Below are 20321 nucleotides of genomic sequence, written 5' to 3'. Positions count from 1 at the left end.
CCTTTAGAGATTATCAGTGCACACCTAACTCAAAGGAAATTATAAGCAAGACCCAGAAACCAGAGAGCTTATACTTTATGTCTCATCTGGCCTGAGATCTCCTTGGGATCCTCTGGAGGATCAGAAAAGCATTGCTGGGTGGAAGAAAACATGACGGTAACAAAGTAAGAAATCGAGCCAAACGGCTACTGAAACATGAAGTGATTGAAACATAAAAAACAATTGGTAGACATGAATGAACTGATGAAGAAGCATTAATAGAAGCACTAATACTAAAAACCCCAAACAGAGAAATAAATTTAGACTAATGTGGCTGTTTTTCTTTGTAGCCGATATCAATCTGGGTCTGATCCGGTACGTGCTTCATCAGGAGAACGTCCAGGAAACCATGGACAACTTCAAGTTCCTGGTCAAAGACAGCAAACCAAATGTGGTCAGTGACAATGTCTTCCACATCCAGTGGTCCCTCATCAGCTTTGAGCACAAAAGGTCTGCACCATTTCAAAGAAATATACATATTTTATAAAGATTATCCGTTGGACACCCACCCTTTTACCTTCCTACTTCTTCTATTGGCACCACAGCTACAATGTGAGTGAGAAGGCCGGCACAGTGGCGGTGACCGTGAAGCGAACCGGTAATCTCAACCAGTACGCCATCGTGCTCTGCCGCACTGAACAGGGCAGCGCCACCTCCACGAGCAGCGTCGGATCCAGACCTGGACAGCAGGACTACGTGGAATATGCTGGGCAGGTAGAAACTCGATATTCCACGTTTAAAAAATGAACATTTCTCTTTTAATTGATTTTATTTCTCTCCTGTGAGTTTGTGTTCTTCATTTAGTCTGGAAACCAGTAAATGCTGCTAAAATCTTATTTATCTTTGTAACAACAAAATAATCCAAGGTTAGGTCTTACTTTCCTGTTCATGAACTTGTGGACCACAGCATCAAGCATAAAAACAGATCCACGGCTTCGAGCAGTTTTTGACCTTAACATCTTGGGAGTAACGTGAACCTGGAATCTTTTTGCATTTTCATCAGTTTTAAGTGGAGTACAACAGGAACGTAATGTTTGTACTACAAACATCCTATTTCAGAGGAAGAAAATCAGTGGTCCTAATATGGAACCCTGAGGTACTCCTTTGTGTACATGGAGGTTTGAGGAGGAAAAAGATTCAGTAAAGTGGGCACACTTTTGCTTTACTTGACATTCAGTGACGTGTATCATCTATAACTAGCCTATGTTAAGTTAAGGTTTTGTAATCACTTCTTTAATGCCTCCTTCTCATTGTTTTCCAGGTGCAGTTTGATGAGCGTGAGGACACAAAGGTGTGCACTATAGTCATTAACGATGACAAGGTGTTTGAGGGGATCGAGAGCTTCCATGTGGAGCTCAGCATGCCCGTGTACGCGCTGCTGGGTGGAAACACGCGCGCTGTCGTCAACATCAACGACACAGAAGACGAACCCACTTTGCAGTTTGACAAGAAGATTTACCATGTCAATGAAAGCTCAGGCTTAATCCATGCTCCCATTGAAAGGAAAGGTACACACTGCAGAGGAGTTTCTAACATTTCATGTTCCACGAATTTTCTCATAATTTCTTTCTTTTCATTTTCACTTTAGTTCCTGCACACACTGTGTGACCTTGTTGTCTCTCTTCATTTCTGCTCAGGTGATACCTCCAGCACAGTCTCTGCTCTCTGCTACACCGTAGCCAAGTCAGCACAGGGCAGCAGCCTCCACGCTCTGGAGTCCGGCTCTGACTACAAGAGCCGCGGCATGACCACCGACAACCGAGTGATCTTCGGTCCTGGAGTCAGCATGTCCACCTGTGATGTTAAGCTCATCGATGACAGCGAGTACGAACTGTCCGAGGAGTTCGAGCTGGTGCTTTCAGACACCTCCGATAACGCACGCATGGGCGACGTGTCGGTGGCCAAGGTCATTATTGATGGACCCAACGATGCATCGACTGTTTCTCTTGGAAACGCCACGTTTACTTTCAGCGAAGATGCTGGTATGAGCCTTTTTCGTGCATCCACCAGCGTAATGTCTTTATGAATTCATATTTCTTATTGCGTAATTAAATTAAATTTAAGTAAAAAAAATTAAATGTTTCAAACGGCTAATAGCTTCCTATAAAAAACTAGTGCACTGGTAGCTAGCACTTCACAATAATCATTAGCAATGAATGATAGATTAGTAGTTAATTAAACTTTAGTTACACATATTTATTATTAGCATTCTAACTAGTAGTAATCATTTTTTTTGACTGTATAAATGATCTATAAACAAACATTAATGTTAGTATGATAGATATTTTAAGAGTGTAAGAGTTGGCACTTGGGTTGGCATAAAACCTGTGAACCCACTCACTGCGTAGTTTCACTTTCATCACAAATGATAACAAATAAAAAACCCAACTAGGCTTCAAGGAAACTTAAAGAAGTCCAGACGCTTTTCTTTCCAAGCCCCTTAGACTACGATGACCTGGATGACTGAGAACCTTCACAGACAAACTTTTATCACGTGTGAATGTTGGAGATGATCACTGCTCCACTCTCCAGAAACACTGAGAGGTTATGCAGCCAAAATAGATGCTATTGCCCGAGTTGAAAATTAAGCAAATAAATATAAAGTACAGGTGTAACTAGTTAAAAACAGCACAAAGCCAAAGTACATTTAAAACAACACAGTCAAGGTACAGTCTAAATAATACAGACTGACAGAGTGGCATGGCAGCTCAAAGCAGCTCTGAATAATAAGCTCTGCTTTGCTGCTCATTTTAAGCTGGTGGTGTGATTGATGGTGCGGCTTGATTGAAGCAGGGATTGGTGTACCAGAACAATCAAGCACAGTGACAGTCTGGGAGCTGGGAGCTGGAGGAGATGGCAGAAAGCGGAAGTAGAAGCTCCAGTCCTGGACAGGGCCTAAACAGGCTACGAAACACAAGCAGATATAAAATAGAAGAGAGAAGACCACTTTAGGATCATGTTAGGACTTAGGTGGAAAACTGGTGTCACTGGTTTCACTGGTAATCCATCTGCATATCCTGGCAGCAGCTTTAAATGAAGCCTTTGAAACCTTAATCAAACAACAATAACGTCTAAGGTCATCGTTAAGAAATACATAATGTAAAAATGTTATATGGAATGTCATCAGAACATAATTTTTATCATCAGTACGTCATGAATAATTTATAAAATAATTATTTGATACACATTTATTACCATACATTATAATATTAGGTGTTTGTACACATGACAGTATTTACAATGATTTAATATTTTAAAAAATTACATAATTTATAAGTAATGGTTATATTTTCTTTATTACTTTTTTATATGAGTTGTTTGAAGTGATGCCTATTCTTATAGCTCTCCATTAGGAATTTAGGGCATTTCCAATAGTTGTTAGAAAGTAGTCTTTGTATGGGAGGTTTCATAATGGATACATTTAATGATATTAGTGTAACCAGTTTACGTGCATCATGTTTTGTGGAAACATTTCTCATCGTCAGTTAGATCACTGCACTCTGTGATATTTTACTTGTTTCATTTATTTAGGAACATTGGACGTGTTTTGGAGCATGACACAGAATAGATTGTTTCCTCTCTTATAATTAGCATCACTGACAGCTACACTGCGCCTCATCTTTCTGCTGAACTTCTTCCACTTCTTTCTTTTTCTCCTTCTTCTCGCTGGCGTAGCTTTGATCTTTGATACAAAGGTATCTTCCCCACAGTGTTGAACAGACAGTATCATTAGTTGCAGCTAAAAGAAGCTGCGAGATTCAGTTTCTGTGTCACTTTGTTCTTAGATCAGGATTTAAATTACTTTCTATGTAAAGATCAAAACAACTTTGTAAATTAGAGTTATTAATATCTTATAACCCCTCAAAAACACAGCAACTTCCCACATTTCACATTTTTTTACCTTGCATTTCACTTTTCCCTCTCTCAGGCACAATTGAAATACCAGTGCTGCGTCATGGCAGCGACCTGTCCTCGCTGACCTCTGTGTGGTGCGCCACCCGACCTTCAGACCCTCCGTCAGCCAGCCCCGGGGTCGACTACATTCCCAGCTCCAAGAAAGTGGAATTCAAACCTGGAAAAACTGACGAGGTGAGGACAGACTTCTCACCTACAGTCGAATTCTAAAGTTTATATTTTAAGAATGAAACAGTTATGTTGTTTCTCTTGTTCTACATGTTCTGTGTGATGGGTGATTTAAAAAAACATCCATCATCCTTTTTTTTAATGCACCCTCACACTGCAGTCAGTTAACTTCAGGTAGGTCAACTTTTGTCCAACTTTAGGAGTGGCAATGATTTTGCTACAACAGTGAAAATAGCACGGAGACCCCAGCACAGATGTCACAGTTATGTTATCGTCCCAAACAAAAACACTTGAGCCAGCTGTGCAATGGGCTATCAGATAATTGATAAACAGGATGGAGGACAGTCGGGGATGCTGGGTTAAAAAAGCAGCTTGTAGACTGTGAGCAGATAAAGCAGCTTGAACTGGATACGCTGTATGAAGTTTTGCCTCTGGGATGCGTAGAACGGTGTCAGCACTTGTACACAGCTGGATCTGAGTTAATTCTTCAACACTGACATCTTTACGTACAGTAGATGAACATTTTTTTTATAACATCATCAGCCGAGCTCACCAAGTTTCTACTGCAGCTACCAGGAAGGTGTTTTTATTCCTCGATAAATAACAGATTCACCCGTATAACCCTTGCAAATCATTTAATCTGACCTCCCTTTTTTAAACAGACGTGCAGTTTAACCATCATGGATGACATCCAGAACCCGTCCATCGAGGGGTCTGAGTCCTTCGTGGTGTTCCTCAGTTCTCCTCAGGGTGCTGTCCTCCAAGAGCCCTATGAAGCCAACGTCATCATCGCGGACACGTTCCAGGACAGTACGTCCTCACAGAACAATCGCAGGCTTTAATACACATGTGTCATGTCAAACACCCTTCATTGATCAGATGTTGGTCGCTCTCTCTCAGTTCCTAACATGCAGTTTGAGAAGAGCTCCTACACCGCGAAGGAGAAGGATAACCTTCTCCACATCCCCATCATCCGGACCGGCGACCTCTCCTTCAAGTCATCGGTGCGCTGTTTCACCCGGACCATGTCCGCCATGGTGATGGACGACTTTGAGGAGAGAAGGAATGCAGATGAGTCGCGCATCACTTTCCTCAGAGGAGAGAAGGTAAAATGTTGAGTCAAAATGTGACCTGATGTTTGTGTCCTTGTTCTCAGACTCTGCTCATCAGGGTGCTTCGATTGTGCATTTTCCAGGTGAAAAACTGCACAGTTCACATCATTGACGACTCAGTGTTCGAGCCTGAGGAGGAGTTTCAGGTGCATCTCGGTACACCGCTCAGTGACCACTGGAGCGGCGCCATGGTGGGAGCCAATGATATTGTCACTGTAACCATCACCAATGATGAAGATGGTAAGCAGGCGCTTGATCGCCATGTGATTCACATTAAACAGGATTTACTGATATGCTGTCAGAGAATAATGATAGGTTTTATATCATAAAAAGAGCTACATATATACATTTTACATCCTTTATCTGATACTAACATGAAAGAAGCTGAGGACTTTTATTTTGAAAAAACATTCCCACTTTTTTTTTTTTTTTTTTTTTTGGGGAATATTGAAATGGTTCCTGAACAAAACTCTCAAAACTAAGTTGTGAATTACTGGGTGATGGGTTTATTTAGATTTAATAACCAATGAAAACGTCGTCACCATTCCTTTTGTTTCCTGTTGACTGCATATTTGAGGTATATCATAGTCTACTTGCACTTTTTGAACTATGCGTCACTAATTTTTTCGAGTGTGTGACCACTCAGCCTAATTGCTGATGTTAGAATAACTGAAGCCTGGTATGGATAAAATATCCTGAGTATGTTGAACTTGCTCCTGATTTCCAACTTCTTTTTTTTTTTTTTTTTTCTTTTCTTTTTTTTTTTGTGTGTCCCGTTTGGATCTTTAGCCATCAGAATTGTTGTCTTAAGGCCAACAAAGATGCCAAGCGGATTTATTTTACCAAGTGGATCATCATGGCCTTGCCATATTGGTCCATTTGATTGACCTTTATTATAATTATGAATTTATTTTATTTTCAGTTGCTACAAACGGGACAGACATGACTGGGGGATAGGACAGGGAGAAAGAATGAAAGAAAGAGAGGGAGAGAAAGAAAACCAGAGGGGAGAAGAGACGGTGAGAAGGGGGGAAGAAAGAAAGAAAAACAAAACACCTGGATCACCTGTATGGAGAAAAAAAAACAGAAGAGAAAACAAACAAAAAAGAGCAACATAATAAATACAGCACCATCACAATAAACTAGCTAACAGTAGATATCAGTAGATACTAAATAATAAACGATATTGTGCAACACGCAAGATAGACAGCGCACAATGTGCTTTGAGGCAGCAGCCAAGAAAGGTGTAGTCCTCGTCTGTGAACACCCGTGTGTACACCCGTGTGTACACCTGTGTGGATCAGCATGCTTGTATTCCAAAGGTCAACTTTTGGTCAACTTCAACAAATAATGTTTAAAAATCCTCCCGAAGCACAGATGTATGTGACACGAATTGATTCCCTGACAGGCTCATTTTTAATTATCGCCTGGTGCCTGATGTTTGTATTTATTTATTTCCATCAAAAAAAAAGAAAACGAGTAAAACCTTAATGGAGGTGGGTTTTATTATACCGCTGTTCTATAAGTTTTAATTGGATGCACCTGTTATTTTGGAAGCTGATTAAAAGTTTTATATGTGCAAATGATTGACAGTCAGACTTCTCCCGTTCCTCCAGCTCCCACCATTGAGTTCGAGCAGGCGTCCTTTCAGGTGAGAGAGCCTCCCGGTCCAGATGGCATCGAAGTGCTCAACATCAAAGTGATCCGCAGAGGAGATCTGGACCGAACGTCCAAGATCCGTTGCAGCACCCGGGATGGATCGGCCCAATCTGGAGTCGACTACAATCCCAAGAGTCGAGTGCTTAAATTCACCCCGGGTAAGTGCTGAAAATGCTCCTCGTTGGGACTTGGGAAGAGTGTTAGTGGGATGATTTTACTGGGAGTAAATATGTTTTTTTTTTCTCCATAGGCATGGACCACATCCTCTTTAAAGTGGAGATTTTGTCCAATGAGGACAGAGAGTGGCACGAGTCCTTCTCATTGGTCCTTGGGCCTGATGACCCAGTGGAGGCAGTGCTTGGGGAGATCACAATGGCCACAGTGACCATTCTGGATCAGGAGGCGGCAGGAAGTCTCATCCTACCTGCCACGCCTATTGTAAGGAACCTTGGAGGATACATGAAGCAGGAGCAGTAGAATAGCAGAAGTGGAGGATATGTTCAGCCTTTAGGAGAACTTTAGCATTCAGCTGAGAACTTAATCTTTTGTCTATTTTCTGCAGCACTTAGAGAACCTGTCACTTGAAACGTCTCCACTCCTGGCAAAAGCACATCTCTCCCCTAATACATATTCAGAGAACTCCAAAAAAGCAGCAGCAAACGTGGGCAGCATTTTCCCTCAGGCACTTGTTTATAGGCTTTTACATTTCTTATGCATTTACCAGAACCACTTGCAATGAATATATCTATTCAGCTTCCATTAAAATATTATATGGTGGGTGATTTTACCCCAAACGACTTTTTAGGAGGAATCTCATCTCATACTGTGTTTTGTACGCCAGCCCCTTGAAATGTAAAAGCTGAACTCCTCTCATTTACACGATCTCCCACCCTCCTTCCTGCTCAGGTGGTCTCTCTCGCTGATTACGATCATGTCCAGGAGGTGATCAAAGAGGGCAGCAAGAAGACTCCCTCTCCAGGTTACCCTCTGGTGTGTGTCACACCCTGTGACCCTCACTACCCCAAGTACTCTGTGATGAAGGAGCGCTGTGAGGAGGCGGGAATCAACCAGACCCAAGTTCACTTCTCGTGGGAAGTGGCGGCTCCCACTGACACCAGCGGCGCCCGATCCCCCTTTGAGACGGTCACAGATACAACCCCGTATACTAGCGTCAACCATATGGTGAGTTAAACTAAGGAGTCAAATAAATCTGAAATTAAGAGGCGAATACATTAGGTTGTTATTTAATAGGATTTATTGGCAGTAAGACAATAAAATTATGTTTAAAAATTTTCCCCTGTGTGTGGAAACTCTCGTGTCTCTCAGGTTCTGGACAGCATTTATTTCAGCCGGCGCTTCCACGTTCGCTGCGTGGCTCAGGCCAGAGACAAAGCTGGACACCTGGGAACACCGCTGAGGAGCAACATCGCCACCATCGGCACAGAGGGCTCCATCTGCCACACACCCGTCACCACGGGCACCGCCAGAGGCTTCCAGGCTCAATCCTTTATCGCCACACTCAAATACTTAGACGTCAAGCACAAAGAGCACCCCAACCGGTCCGTAGCGGCTTTTTAAACCAGATAAGCATCTTCACCAAGAGTTTATGCTAATTTCTGCTCTTCTCTGTATGTCCCGGTTTAGGATCCACATCTCAGTCCAGATCCCCCATCAGGATGGAATGCTCCCCCTGGTTTCCACCATGCCGCTGCACAACCTTCACTTCCTGCTGTCAGAGTCGATCTACAGGCAGCAGCACGTCTGCTCCAACCTGGTCACCCTCAAAGACCTTCAGGGGATCGCCGGTCAGTCACACAAACACAGACCTCCTCACAGCTGGAAATTTCATCTTCAGGAGGCTGCAGTGTGATTAGATCCACATTTGAACCATTTACAGTATCTAGGGCTCACGTTTGAATTACCACCATATTAAAATTCTTTAATTTTCTGCTGCAGTCAGCTTCATCTTCTCGTGGTTTAATATTTTGTAGGCAGCCAATTTTAATCAATGCTTGCAAGATTTCCTGATCGATTTAAAAAATAATTATTAAACCAGATGTGTAGTTTTCTTACTTTTCTTTGACAACACTCTTCCTCAGAGTCGGGCTTCCTCGATGATGTATCGTATGACAGCATCTCCCTGGGGCCCGGCTACGACCGCCCCTACCAGTTCAACCCCAACGTCCGCGAGGGCAAGAGCCTCCAGTTCTATAAGCACCTCAACCTGAAGAGCTGCATCTGGACCTTCGATGCCTACTACGACATGACAGAACTCATCGACGTGTGCGGGGGCTCAGTCACCGCGGACTTCCAGGTGCGTAGGACGGTCAAAGGCAGAGCTTTTAAAACAGTCGCTCTTCACAATGTTTTCAGTCTTCTTGATAAATTGAATCAGTTGTTATGGAAGAGTTATTTATGTGTGCAGAAACGTGCAAAAACAAAAAAAATTGATTTTAAAAATCAGTTATAAAACTCAGTGGCAGCAAAGGTGAAGAAGGTGAAATGGGGGAGATAGAGGGGGAAAAAGGTTACTCATAAAGGAATCTAAAAGCGTAACACAAAAACAAGAAGAATACAAGAAGACCACTGGGAGCAGAAAACAGATGTCTTGACTAAACTATCCCCAGACTGCACATCATCGACTTCGCTCCTCACGTCTTAGTCCCTCCCTCCAGAGACCCAAGTGAAGGAGGCGATCAAGGAGCTTCATTTTCAGTAACCTATGACATTTCACACAGCTGCCAGTGCAGCTGTAGTTTGGTTTTTATATTTAAATGGAAAAACACCCCTGCAGAGGACACACCTGTGCATTCTTGATTGTTTAAACCCATATCATTCTCAATAAAACATAGAAAACACATCGCATGTTTAAATTGACACATTTCACTACTTTATGGAAAACTTAAGCTCATTTTGATTTTGATGTCAGCAACACACCTCGAAAAAGTTGAGACAGGAGCAACAGAAGGCTGGGAAGTGATTTTGATTTGCTGGCAACATGTCAGTAACAGACTGGGTGTAAAAAGAACATCACAGGACGTTTCTAATGAGTAAAGATGGGCAGAGGTTCAACAATCTGCAAAAAAAAAACCTCCCAAAAAACTGTGGAGCAATTTTCATAATTTCCTCAACATAAAACTGCAAGCACATTGAATATCATCATCTACAGTTCATACTATTAAAAGATTTAAAGAAGTGTCTGTGTGCACAAATGCAGGTTAAAGCACTTCGATGGGTTTATATTTCTCCTCAGTCCTCAATGTCGGACTGATTGATTTTCAGGTTACAGGCGGGAGAACAGAGGAGATGAGGAGGCACAGATAAAGGCATTTGACATGAGAAAGGTCTAAAATATGCACAGGAGTGATTGCAGGATAGGGTACATGTAGACAGCCCCAGAAACAGAACCTGGGACCGTGACTGTGTTGGGATGTGGACGTCCATCATGTAATCATAGTGCATCTATTTGATGGTGAAATAATGCTCTGTACTGTGTGTAAAGTCCTCACAAACAGAAGAAAGTTCTTTGTGACCCTCTGAGAGAATTAACATTAAAGGCTGCTGCTATTCTTCCAGGTTCGGGACTCTGCTCAGTCCTTCCTGACGGTGCAGGTTCCTCTCTATGTCTCCTACATCTACGTCACAGCCCCGAGAGGCTGGGCCTCTCTGGAGCATCACACCGAGATGGAGTTCTCTTTCTTCTATGACACCGTGCTCTGGAGGACAGGTCATGAGTTTATGTCTATGAACTCTGCACACCTTATTATTGTCCACAGTCCTGGATGTAAACATATAGCGGGATGTGTTTTGGTTTCACATTGTAGTTTTGCTTTCATTGTGCAGGGTAACAATGTTTATTTCCTTTCTGAAAAATGGGATAATGATGAAAATGCATTGTAGAAATAAATCATTTAAGATTTAAGACTGTTTCCAAGTATCCAAGTTCTTATTCAAGAAATTATTAGTGATGTACTTCTGCTCTAATTTAGGTTTTCTTTGGCTGGCTTTTCATGTCTGCAGGTATCCAGACTGACAGCGTCCTCTCAGCCAGACTGCAGATCATCAGGATCTATATCAGGGAAGACGGTCGGCTGGTAATTGAGTTTAAAACTCACGCCAAATTCAGAGGTCAGTCCACAAACACACGTTCTAAGAGCATTGCATAGAATTATTATGTCTGCCTTAATATTGTTATTGATACAAGAAATGGAAGCTAATGAGAGAGCAGTCTGTGATCGAGGTAAATCAATGTAAATCCATCTTTTATTACAGCAATATATGAGGAGGCCACAGAGAGAGGAAATTAAACTGACAATTTAAGGTTTTCAGTTTTATCCCACAGTTCTACACAGTTCTAGCCTTTATGGTCAAACATTTGTTATTTTTAAATTTAGCTTCAGGTTTTCGCTGTGTTTGTAGAACTGCATTCAGAGGGCTTTACTGTGCCTGTTCAAATGGTATTGCGGTGCCTTTAGACCGCAAAGCCTTATGAGGTGTGCAAAAATAGGATGCAGGATATATTCTTCTTCTTCTTTCTTTTTTTTACACTAAAAATCAAACCCCCTGCTGTTATTCTCCCTCCAGGTCAGTTTGTGCTTGAGCACCACACCCTGCCGGGCCACAAGTCCCGCCTCATGGCCCCCGACCACCTCGGAGGCATCGAGTTTGACATCCAGCTGCTGTGGAGCGCTCAAACCTTTGACTCACCGTACCAGCTGTGGAGGGCTACCAGCTCCTACAGCAGGTCAGTACATTCATTCATAACCAGCCTATAGGCTCAGGTCGTGTTGACCTCCCATGATGATGGGATAGTAATAATTTTGTGTTTTCTTGAACAGGAAGGACTATTCTGGAGAGTACACAGTCTTCTTGGTCCCCTGCACTGTTCAGCCAACTCAGCCGTGGATCGATCCCGGTGACAAACAGCTGTCCTGCACAGCTCACGCTCCAGAGAAGTACGACCAAACAGCTGCAGACATTTACCGCAGACAGTTTCTCAAATTAGTTCTCTTATTTAAATCCAACAAGATTCCAAACTAATTTCATAGAGATTTACTGCATAAGGAGCTTGAACAAAATTTTTTCCCCACAGGTTTCTGGTGCCGATTGCCTTCCAACAAACCAACAGGCCTGTTCCTGTGGTTTACTCGCTCAACACGGAGTTCCAGCTGTGCAACAATGAGAAGGTGTTCATGATGGACCCGGCTACTGCTGATGTGTCGATGGCTGAGATGGACTACAAAGGAGCGTTCTCCATGGGTACATATATATACATATATATATATGTAAAAGTCATTCCACGAAAAATGAGTCTGACCACCTCAGAATCAGCTGTTTTTGTTTTATTTTATTATTAATATTAATAAATAATGAATATTTATTGTACTAATTTGGGGGGTTTTTATACAGTAAGAGGCATTTATCTTTAAAATGTAAACAACATGCTGATCTGTTTTTGTGTTTTTTTTAATATTCAATAGTGGACATGATTACTAATTTAACAAAATATATTTCCTCATATTACTCATACTTTTCTGTTACTATTATATACAGAAACATGTTTTCATTATGTAATAAAACAATCAAATTTTGTTTACTGTATTTTACAATATTGTATGAACCGAGTCACTCTAATTCCCTAAAGTAAACGCTTCCCTCTGCTGCCCCCTGCAGGTCAGACTCTGTACGGCAGGGTTTTGTGGAACCCTGAGCAGAACCTGAACGCAGCCTACAAACTGCAGCTGGAGAAGGTTTACCTGTGCACTGGCAGGGACGGATATGTTCCCTTCTTCGACCCCACGGGGACTCTGTACAACGAGGGGCCGCAGTACGGCTGCATTCAACCCAACAAACACCTCAAACATCGCTTCCTGCTGCTGGTACAGATTTATTAAAGTTTTCTGATTTGAAGAAAGAGACTACAGTGTTTCTGGACATGTGCTATCATTTCTTCTCTTCATGTTTCCTCTGCAGGATCGTAAACAGCCCGATGTCTGTGACCGATTTTTCCACGACGTTCCTTTCGAGGCTCACTTTGCCTCAGACATCCCAGAGCTGCAGTCCATGACGGCCATGCCAGGTGTAGACGGCTTCACGATGAAGGTTGATGCGCTCTACAAGGTGTGTGGAATCAGAAACAGCACATGTGGTACAGCGCTGTCTAGCACAGCAATAGTGTGTTTGTGTGTATGTGTATATATATCTGATGTGAGAAGTAGCTGTTAATATGCTGTTAAGTTAATATGTAAGTTTGATTACAAGAAAGTAATAAAGATTTAGTCCAGACAGTAAAGACTTCTTGTTCAATGAGCCACAGCAGCTTTGAACTTTTGGAGATGCTTAAAATAGTTACTTTGATAAAATCTCAATCAGTAACAAGAAGTATGGCAGATAGACCTTTTTGATATGGCTATGAAAGATCAGTTATATTGTAACAGAATACGTGAAATCTGTGGGCAAGTGATGAAAGTTTGATATCAAAAGCTGGTAAATATAAATTTCTTGAAATGCTGAAGTCTGACAGTTTAGCGTTCCTTAAGCTTTTGCATTCATAAACAGTGACCCGCATACAGAACAGGAATTCTTATCCACTGTTCAGATATCTTAGCTTGACCAACGTGTAGAAGGAGGCTCGCAACATTCACAAAAAGAGTGGGTGTGGGAACTGCAGTAGACTTAGAGACTTAGAGACTTTTTATTGTCATTGTGCAGTTTCTTGCACAGCGAAATTGGGTAGCTGGACCACAAAGGTGCAAAAGTAAGAAGAAGAGAAACCAATATACAACAAAGGGGGAAGAATATATAATAAATAAAAAAAATAAAAAGCAGTGTATATGTATACATATATGTGAGTGAAACTATATACATGGTGTATGTGTAAGAAACATTGAAACAGACTGGGACCCACATACTTGCACATGAGCCAAAAATATTGCACAGACCATGAACGCCACAGCTGCTCTGCACCAATCCAACATAACTCACTACCCTAAGTTTTACCACAGTGCTGCAAACAGTGTAGCCTGCACTGAGCTGCCTAGTGTTTACATGCAACCTGTGAAAAACAAAAAATTAGTATACTTAAAAATAATTTGGCAACATATCATGTATGGAAACAATATCTTGTCAAAAAAGCTCTAAAATGAATGATAAAATTATCCAGTTCATCAAATGTCACTGAGTTGTTCTTACCTTGAAATTTAACCTCTTATTTCTCTCCTGTCCTGTCTTTCTTACATCGTTCTGAGTGAAGTTAGCGCTCACACTTTTCTCTCCTTGTGAAAAACAGCAGCAGACACATTTTATGACCGATGTCACACAAATAGTTTGTTTTTGCTAATATATGTTAAGCTATCTTTAGAGTTTCATTTGAAATTACCTGCCACATAAAAAACATTACACTCTTTGCACTCACTCCTCTTCTGTAGGTCTAGTTAGATGCATCTCTCTCATCTTGTTGTGTGTCATAATCACCAGTGCATCAATAGGATTGTCTTTGTTATCCTGCCCCTCTCAGTTAGTTTGAAGCCCATTTAATTTAATTCATGTTGATGTTTGAAGCTGTGCAGTGCTGGGAAATAAAAACGTCCCTCAATGTGTTAAACTTAAAATAACGAGCCTGTGTTAAAAATGTAAGGAGTAGATAGTTTGAGATATTTGTTTTTAAAGTGTAAGTAAAAAGTTGTCAAAAAATAAAGACTCAAAGTATGCAGACCTGGAAATTTTACTTAAGTACAGTAATGAAGTATTTGTACGTTGTTACTTCCCACCTCTGGGGCGCCGTAGACCAGCTGGATGGGTCCAGATTTATTGATCTGCATATTCTACATAATAATTCGTGAACACTGAATTTACTTTACAACAAACTGTGCAGCTAACATGATCCTCTCTTTCTGGGGATTGACAGGTGGAGGCGGGGCACCAGTGGTACCTGCAGGTAATTTATGTGATCGGCCCCGAGTCGCGGTCCAACCCCAGGATTCAGCGCTCTGTGACGTATCAGCTCAGCCGTTCTAAACGTGACCTGGTGGATCGCAGCGGCCGGCTGACGCTTGACGAGTCGCTCATCTACGACAACGAAGGAGATCAAATAAAGAACGGCACCAACATGAAGTCGCTCTACCTGGAAGCCGGGCCCTCCCCCACCTTTAACGCCCACGTGGGCAGCTCCGTGGGGGGAGGTGTGGCCGCCATCACCCTGCTGGTCCTGGTCCTGCTGGCCTCCTGCTTCTTGTTCCGCCGCTGCCGACGGTTGGCCAAGAAGAAGAGCAAGAAGAAGGAACCAAAAATCTACGAGGAGTATCCGCTCAACACCAAAGTGGAGGTGTGCATGGACAAGTGTGTGGAGAAGAACTTCGGCACCAAGCACTGCACGGTGAGAAACATCAACGTCCTGAACCGCAACCAGGAGGCCAACAGCAAGGCCAAGGTCAAACAGGTCAACCTGGAGGTCAAACTCCACAACAACCTCAACGACGGCACTGAGGTCTGAAACGCGTGACGAGGAAGGCGAGGAAAAGGTGAAAGTGGAATTTAAAAAAAGGTATTTTCTAAAAGAAAGTTTGTACTTAATGGAATGAGAGGTTAATGTATTTTTATACCACGTTGAAAAAGGGAAGAGTGTGACGCGCAGGCGACTGGGCTACCTCAGGAATCCATAAAACACACAGCTGTGTGAAACAGCCAAAACATCTGCATCTGATCAGCCAAACTTCACCTCAAACTGTGTTCATTTCATTACTGTGTTACTTGACATTTGCAACCTTTTTAGCACCAAAACGGTGAACCGTAGCTCAGACACTGGTGATTGTTTTTGTAAGAAAAAAAAACACATTAAAAAAAACTCTTTCTGCTGCATTTATTCACGTCACTGCTATTCATGTCCCTGCTGTGGAGGGGGAGCCAGTGTAGGAGTCCTCCTTCAGATGAACGATGGGATCAGAAAGTCCTAGAACAGGCCTTTTAAATGTCTCCCTTTCAAGATCATCTTCTGGAGCATAGCCAAATCTTTATTTTAAAATTGCTCCCCGAGCTCCTGCTACATCACTACGTGCTGTTCATGTATTTCCTGATGGATGGATCCTCCACCCTTGGGTGGATGTGGGCATCGTGGGCCTGCATTTCTGCCGTGTTCTCTAGAAATGCAGCATGGTTGGAAAATTGTTGGAATCCATTGACTGTAGGTCAAATATCAATGACCCGTCTGCCGGTCGACCAGGAAAAAGAATAGACAGTCAATGAGAAAAGTGCTTCTGTTCCAAACCGTAAACTGTCAGTGCTGCAGTCCCGGATGCTCATGCAACTACCCCAACTTCACAGTAAGACTACAACTTTGTGATGAGTAGCAGTAGTGCTAGCAGCCCTGTTGTTGAGGAAAAGAGTGCCTGATTGTTGAATACATTCACCATTTTCCACATACACACAGTTCAAACAGTCAGCTCCTGCCATGAAGAGCTGTTTTTCTTTAAATGCAAAGGAACGTAATAAAAACCCAGCTCTCGTCACCAGCAGCAGGTTTTCCAGAAACACTTCCCACTTCCTCCTGCTGGTCTTGAGGCGTTCCTGAGCTGGATCTCTCCAATTAGTTTTGGGCGTGCCCAGTAAACCTCCAATAGTTGGTAGGCAGTCTCCAAACCTCCTCAGCTTCTCCTCTGGTCTGAACCACATCGCACATATCAGGAGTTAAATCATCTGTTTCATCATCAGATGATCATCAAAAGGCTTCACAAAGACACAAAGAGAGCGGCTTGTGTCAGGACGCCTGTCAGTTATTGTGGCCACGCCCTTAATTCCAATATCCAAAAACACACAAAATAATTGGCATCTTATTATAAATGTAAACTACCAATAGAAGCAAGGCTGAAAATGTGCTTTTAATGCTGTTAAGGTGGGCATTTTTGCATGGAGGTCGATGGGTTTGACTCGCTTTTGGAGCCATCATCAAGACTCCAGGCCATCCCATCCTGCCCTGGCTCCATGAAGGGGCCTCAGTTTTCCATCTCATGGCAGAGGTTTACCGTCTCTGAATTATCTGCTTCACTGAGGGATTTTTGAATTCTATACCTGAGGATAACGAGTTTATTTGTGTTCAAATCAGGGCTTCTCTAGAAGATGACCTTTAATGTGACAAATTTAAAGCAATGTTTTCATGTTTTGGGGTTTTTTGGCTTAAAAGCTGGAACTTTCTGATCCCCCCCTTGTATTACTAGTGTTGCTCAGTGATTCTGCAGATGAATTAAACATCAAAATTCTGGCTCCACGAAAAAGAAACGTCCTTCAGAGAAACCTCTACACGAGCTACAGCTGCTGTTAAAGTGTTTGGCACGTCCGGTGTGCTGCTATCGCCCGAGAATGAATGAGTGTAAATAACAAAAATGAATGACAACCTTTTCAAGTGCAATTATGCCATCTCTTTTGTTATTTCTGCCTTCATTAGCAGGATTTACATTTAAAAAAATAAACCTGTTTTTAAGCCTTACTTAGAGACATTTGTACTGTCACGTTGCTCAACACCAGTTCTTAATTTTTGAGTTTGTACTGTGCTCTGACAGCTGCCAATATTAAGTGCCATGCAGTATTTTTCCTCATGAATTTCAGAATAAATCACCCAAAGTTTTTGTTTTTTTCTGTGACAGTGTACGTAGATTTTCACTGATCCCGTCCACACGATCGACTGCTTCAGCCTTACTGTTGTCCTAATGAAAATAATCACTTATAGGAGATACGTGTCTACCTGCCTTTGTTCTGCCCAAAGACACAGAATCCATTTTCTCACATCGCTCAGATAATTATTTGTATTCATTTATGTACTTTTATGTTACCCTCCTGTGATGTATTATGTTACCACTCAGCTACTGATGTACCTGTATTATTTTTTTAAGTGTATGACACTGGTTCGAGTGCACTGCTGAAGAAAAACACGTTTGTTCTTATGTGATGCGTCTTTCTCGCTGATCCCACCTCCTGTCATCTTCCCACTGTGTGCCTATCAAACTACACGGGAGTGGGGAATTATGGGAATGACATTATGTTTTTGGTGCTATCATTTTGTGGAAAATGACAACAATGCTATCAATACTGATGCCTGTATTTGGTGCCTTTTTTTAGTAATAAAAAATAATCTGAAACTCAGCAAGTTTTTGATTTAACTTTTATTTATTACTATTAGATTCTGCTAATGAACCATAAATTTAAAGATTAAACCACATTTTGTTCTTGGACTCTGCTTGAGTAGCTTAGCATGATTCACAGTTCATAATAATCCATTATACAAAGGCCAGTTCATCCTCTGTCGGAAACAAGCCATCTTACCTCCTTTCTGTTTAAGGCAGGGATCCAATGCAGTTGACTTTATGAGCCACATACAGCTACTTGATTTTAAGATAAGCTATTCCTCAATAACATTTTAAAACCTAAAAACTGCAAAGTATTTCAGTTGTTTGAGTATGAATGAGTTTAACAACATGTTTGTTATAAAACTGGTGATGAAAATAATTGCAACTGTAAAAATGTGTTTGAGTTCTGTTCCTCTGTTGGCCAACACTTTCAGAAATCAATGCAAAAAGTTAGGAGCTAGAGTTAGGAGCAGGTCATGAATTCACAAAAAAAGAGTCCCATTACTTACTTTGTAAGTAATGGGATCTGGTATTAAATGAAGTACAAATAATTAAGAAAAACGTCCCTTTTTTGCAGTTTAGTGGTTTATAATTTACTTATGGTCACAAAGAAGAAAGTAAAAATCCTCCTTTATAATTAGATAAATACAAACTCAAATGAACAACAACACATGAGCCTATACTATTAACTTATATACTTAACAAAGATTAAGCTTAAATTCTTGGAGAACCACTTTTAGCAACAGTAAGTTGAAGTAGTTGTTTTCTGAGTGACTTTATGAGTCTCTCACATAATTGTGGAGGAACTTGGCTCACTTTTCTGTACAACATTGGTTCAGCTCATTGATGTTTGCAGGCCCTGATTTATGCACAACTCTCTCACTGTCCCATCACAGCATTTCACTGGGGTTGAGGACACAGTGTATTTATATATTGTTCACCTGAGGTTGTATTTAAATAATTTTAGAACCTGTTGAGGTCCAGATTTTCCACTTAATGAAGCTGAATTTTCTTTTTTCATGACAGCACTACTGGTGCAGCGTTTCAGGCCATGCACAACCTCTTCATAAGTGAGGCTGCTGTAAAAGAGACACAAGTGTGATTTGCAGTTTTTACATTTCCCAAAATGATCCAGTGGGCTGAACCTTTATGTCAGGCCAGTCCTGGGCTCCGTTCTGTATATTTGACCACCATGCTTTAAGCCACGTTTCTTCTCATTGGCCCTCATAAACCACAGGTTTGAACAGCATGTGCTCAAAGCACTGTCTGCCTGCAATCACCATGTTAGAAATTCAAACTGAGTGTTTAAGGCAAACCTTTGGCTCATAGGGATTTACTTGTGTTTGTGTATATACTGACATCATTATGAGCGCCCACCACTGGAACAGTAAGTTTGTGACAAATAAGGACAGAGATGGCAGCAATTACCTGCTGTGACATATTTTTAGTCAATAAAGATGAAGTGAGTTTTACTGATGTTCGCCAGGTTTGTCTTAGCATGTAGAAATGTCATTAAATTTACTCGAGTGACTTTAAAAGAGTTTGAAATCAAAAAGGAAAATATATCCTTTATTTTTTTTTAAACACTTCACCAAATAACTTCATACTTGTATGAGAAGGAGGTCGGCTGTATAAGAATAACAGCAGTCTCTTATTTATTACTCTCCAAATTCAACACCAGCAGGACCCTGATGACAGCGGCCTGCACACCAGAGGCAAACACCCGTCTACTCACCAAAGACACTGGGTTAGATCTCACCGTGTACTCTACTCTGCAGCTGTCTTTCTTTCTTATTCTGCTTCCTGCTTCTAGGATATTGTGCAATTTTGTTTGATTGTTTTTTATAGTAATTTATTATTTTTGCAGATTTTAAAAAGCTCAAACAGAAAAAGTATAAAAGAAGAAAAAGACCTCCATGATGTAAAGATCCCTTTAAACCAGCTGCTGCTTCCTCCTTTGTCTTTTTAAGATTGTAGTTTTCTTACTGTGTTATTTGTTATGCTCCACGTTTAATGAATAAACATCCCAGTGCTGCTAAACCAGTTACTCCAGTGGAGATAGGTTAAACTAGTTCCCACTGTGGGAGTTTTCAAATTGACCAAAAAATCTGACCAAACAGATAAAGACTAACTATTTTTTTCTATATTTTACTTTGCAAAGTCATGATATCATTTAGGCAAATTATTAGGTTCAATATTAAAGATAGTTTGTTGGTTTATTTAGAAGGCTTTCTGCTGCAGATCATGAAGTGTACAAGTAGTCCCTGAAGGCATCACCTGACTGTAGGCCAATGACTGTAAAACTGTGCAGTCA

The 20321-nt window shown here is 41.4% G+C and overlaps 1 protein-coding gene across 2 annotated transcripts in view; it reads left to right on the top strand.

Annotated features, from left to right (window-relative positions):
- The window catches only part of fras1 (Fraser extracellular matrix complex subunit 1), a 294299-nt gene extending 276276 nt beyond the window's left edge, over positions 1-18023 (top strand). For both annotated transcript variants that reach the window (XM_086315447.1, XM_086315448.1), the window contains 22 exons: positions 330-489; positions 585-753; positions 1301-1547; positions 1677-2021; positions 3968-4128; positions 4785-4932; positions 5023-5228; positions 5318-5474; positions 6851-7051; positions 7144-7331; positions 7800-8075; positions 8220-8452; positions 8538-8698; positions 8993-9207; positions 10470-10620; positions 10914-11021; positions 11478-11637; positions 11732-11848; positions 11986-12152; positions 12567-12772; positions 12867-13013; positions 14800-18023. In XM_086315447.1, the coding sequence (XP_086171573.1) occupies positions 330-489; positions 585-753; positions 1301-1547; positions 1677-2021; positions 3968-4128; positions 4785-4932; positions 5023-5228; positions 5318-5474; positions 6851-7051; positions 7144-7331; positions 7800-8075; positions 8220-8452; positions 8538-8698; positions 8993-9207; positions 10470-10620; positions 10914-11021; positions 11478-11637; positions 11732-11848; positions 11986-12152; positions 12567-12772; positions 12867-13013; positions 14800-15384 (4508 nt within the window). In that variant the 3' untranslated portion in view covers positions 15385-18023. The remainder of the gene's footprint in view (positions 1-329; positions 490-584; positions 754-1300; positions 1548-1676; positions 2022-3967; positions 4129-4784; positions 4933-5022; positions 5229-5317; positions 5475-6850; positions 7052-7143; positions 7332-7799; positions 8076-8219; positions 8453-8537; positions 8699-8992; positions 9208-10469; positions 10621-10913; positions 11022-11477; positions 11638-11731; positions 11849-11985; positions 12153-12566; positions 12773-12866; positions 13014-14799) is intronic.
- The last annotated feature ends 2298 nt before the right edge of the window (positions 18024-20321 follow it).

Source organism: Aulonocara sp. 'chitande type north' Nkhata Bay, linkage group LG12 (genome assembly GCF_057382095.1).
Source record: "Aulonocara sp. 'chitande type north' Nkhata Bay isolate Kocher_YH1m ecotype deep benthic linkage group LG12, A_spYH_male_GT1.1, whole genome shotgun sequence".
Classification (NCBI taxonomy): Eukaryota; Metazoa; Chordata; class Actinopteri; order Cichliformes; family Cichlidae; genus Aulonocara; species Aulonocara sp. 'chitande type north' Nkhata Bay.
This window is presented reverse-complemented; position numbering and strand designations above follow the sequence as displayed.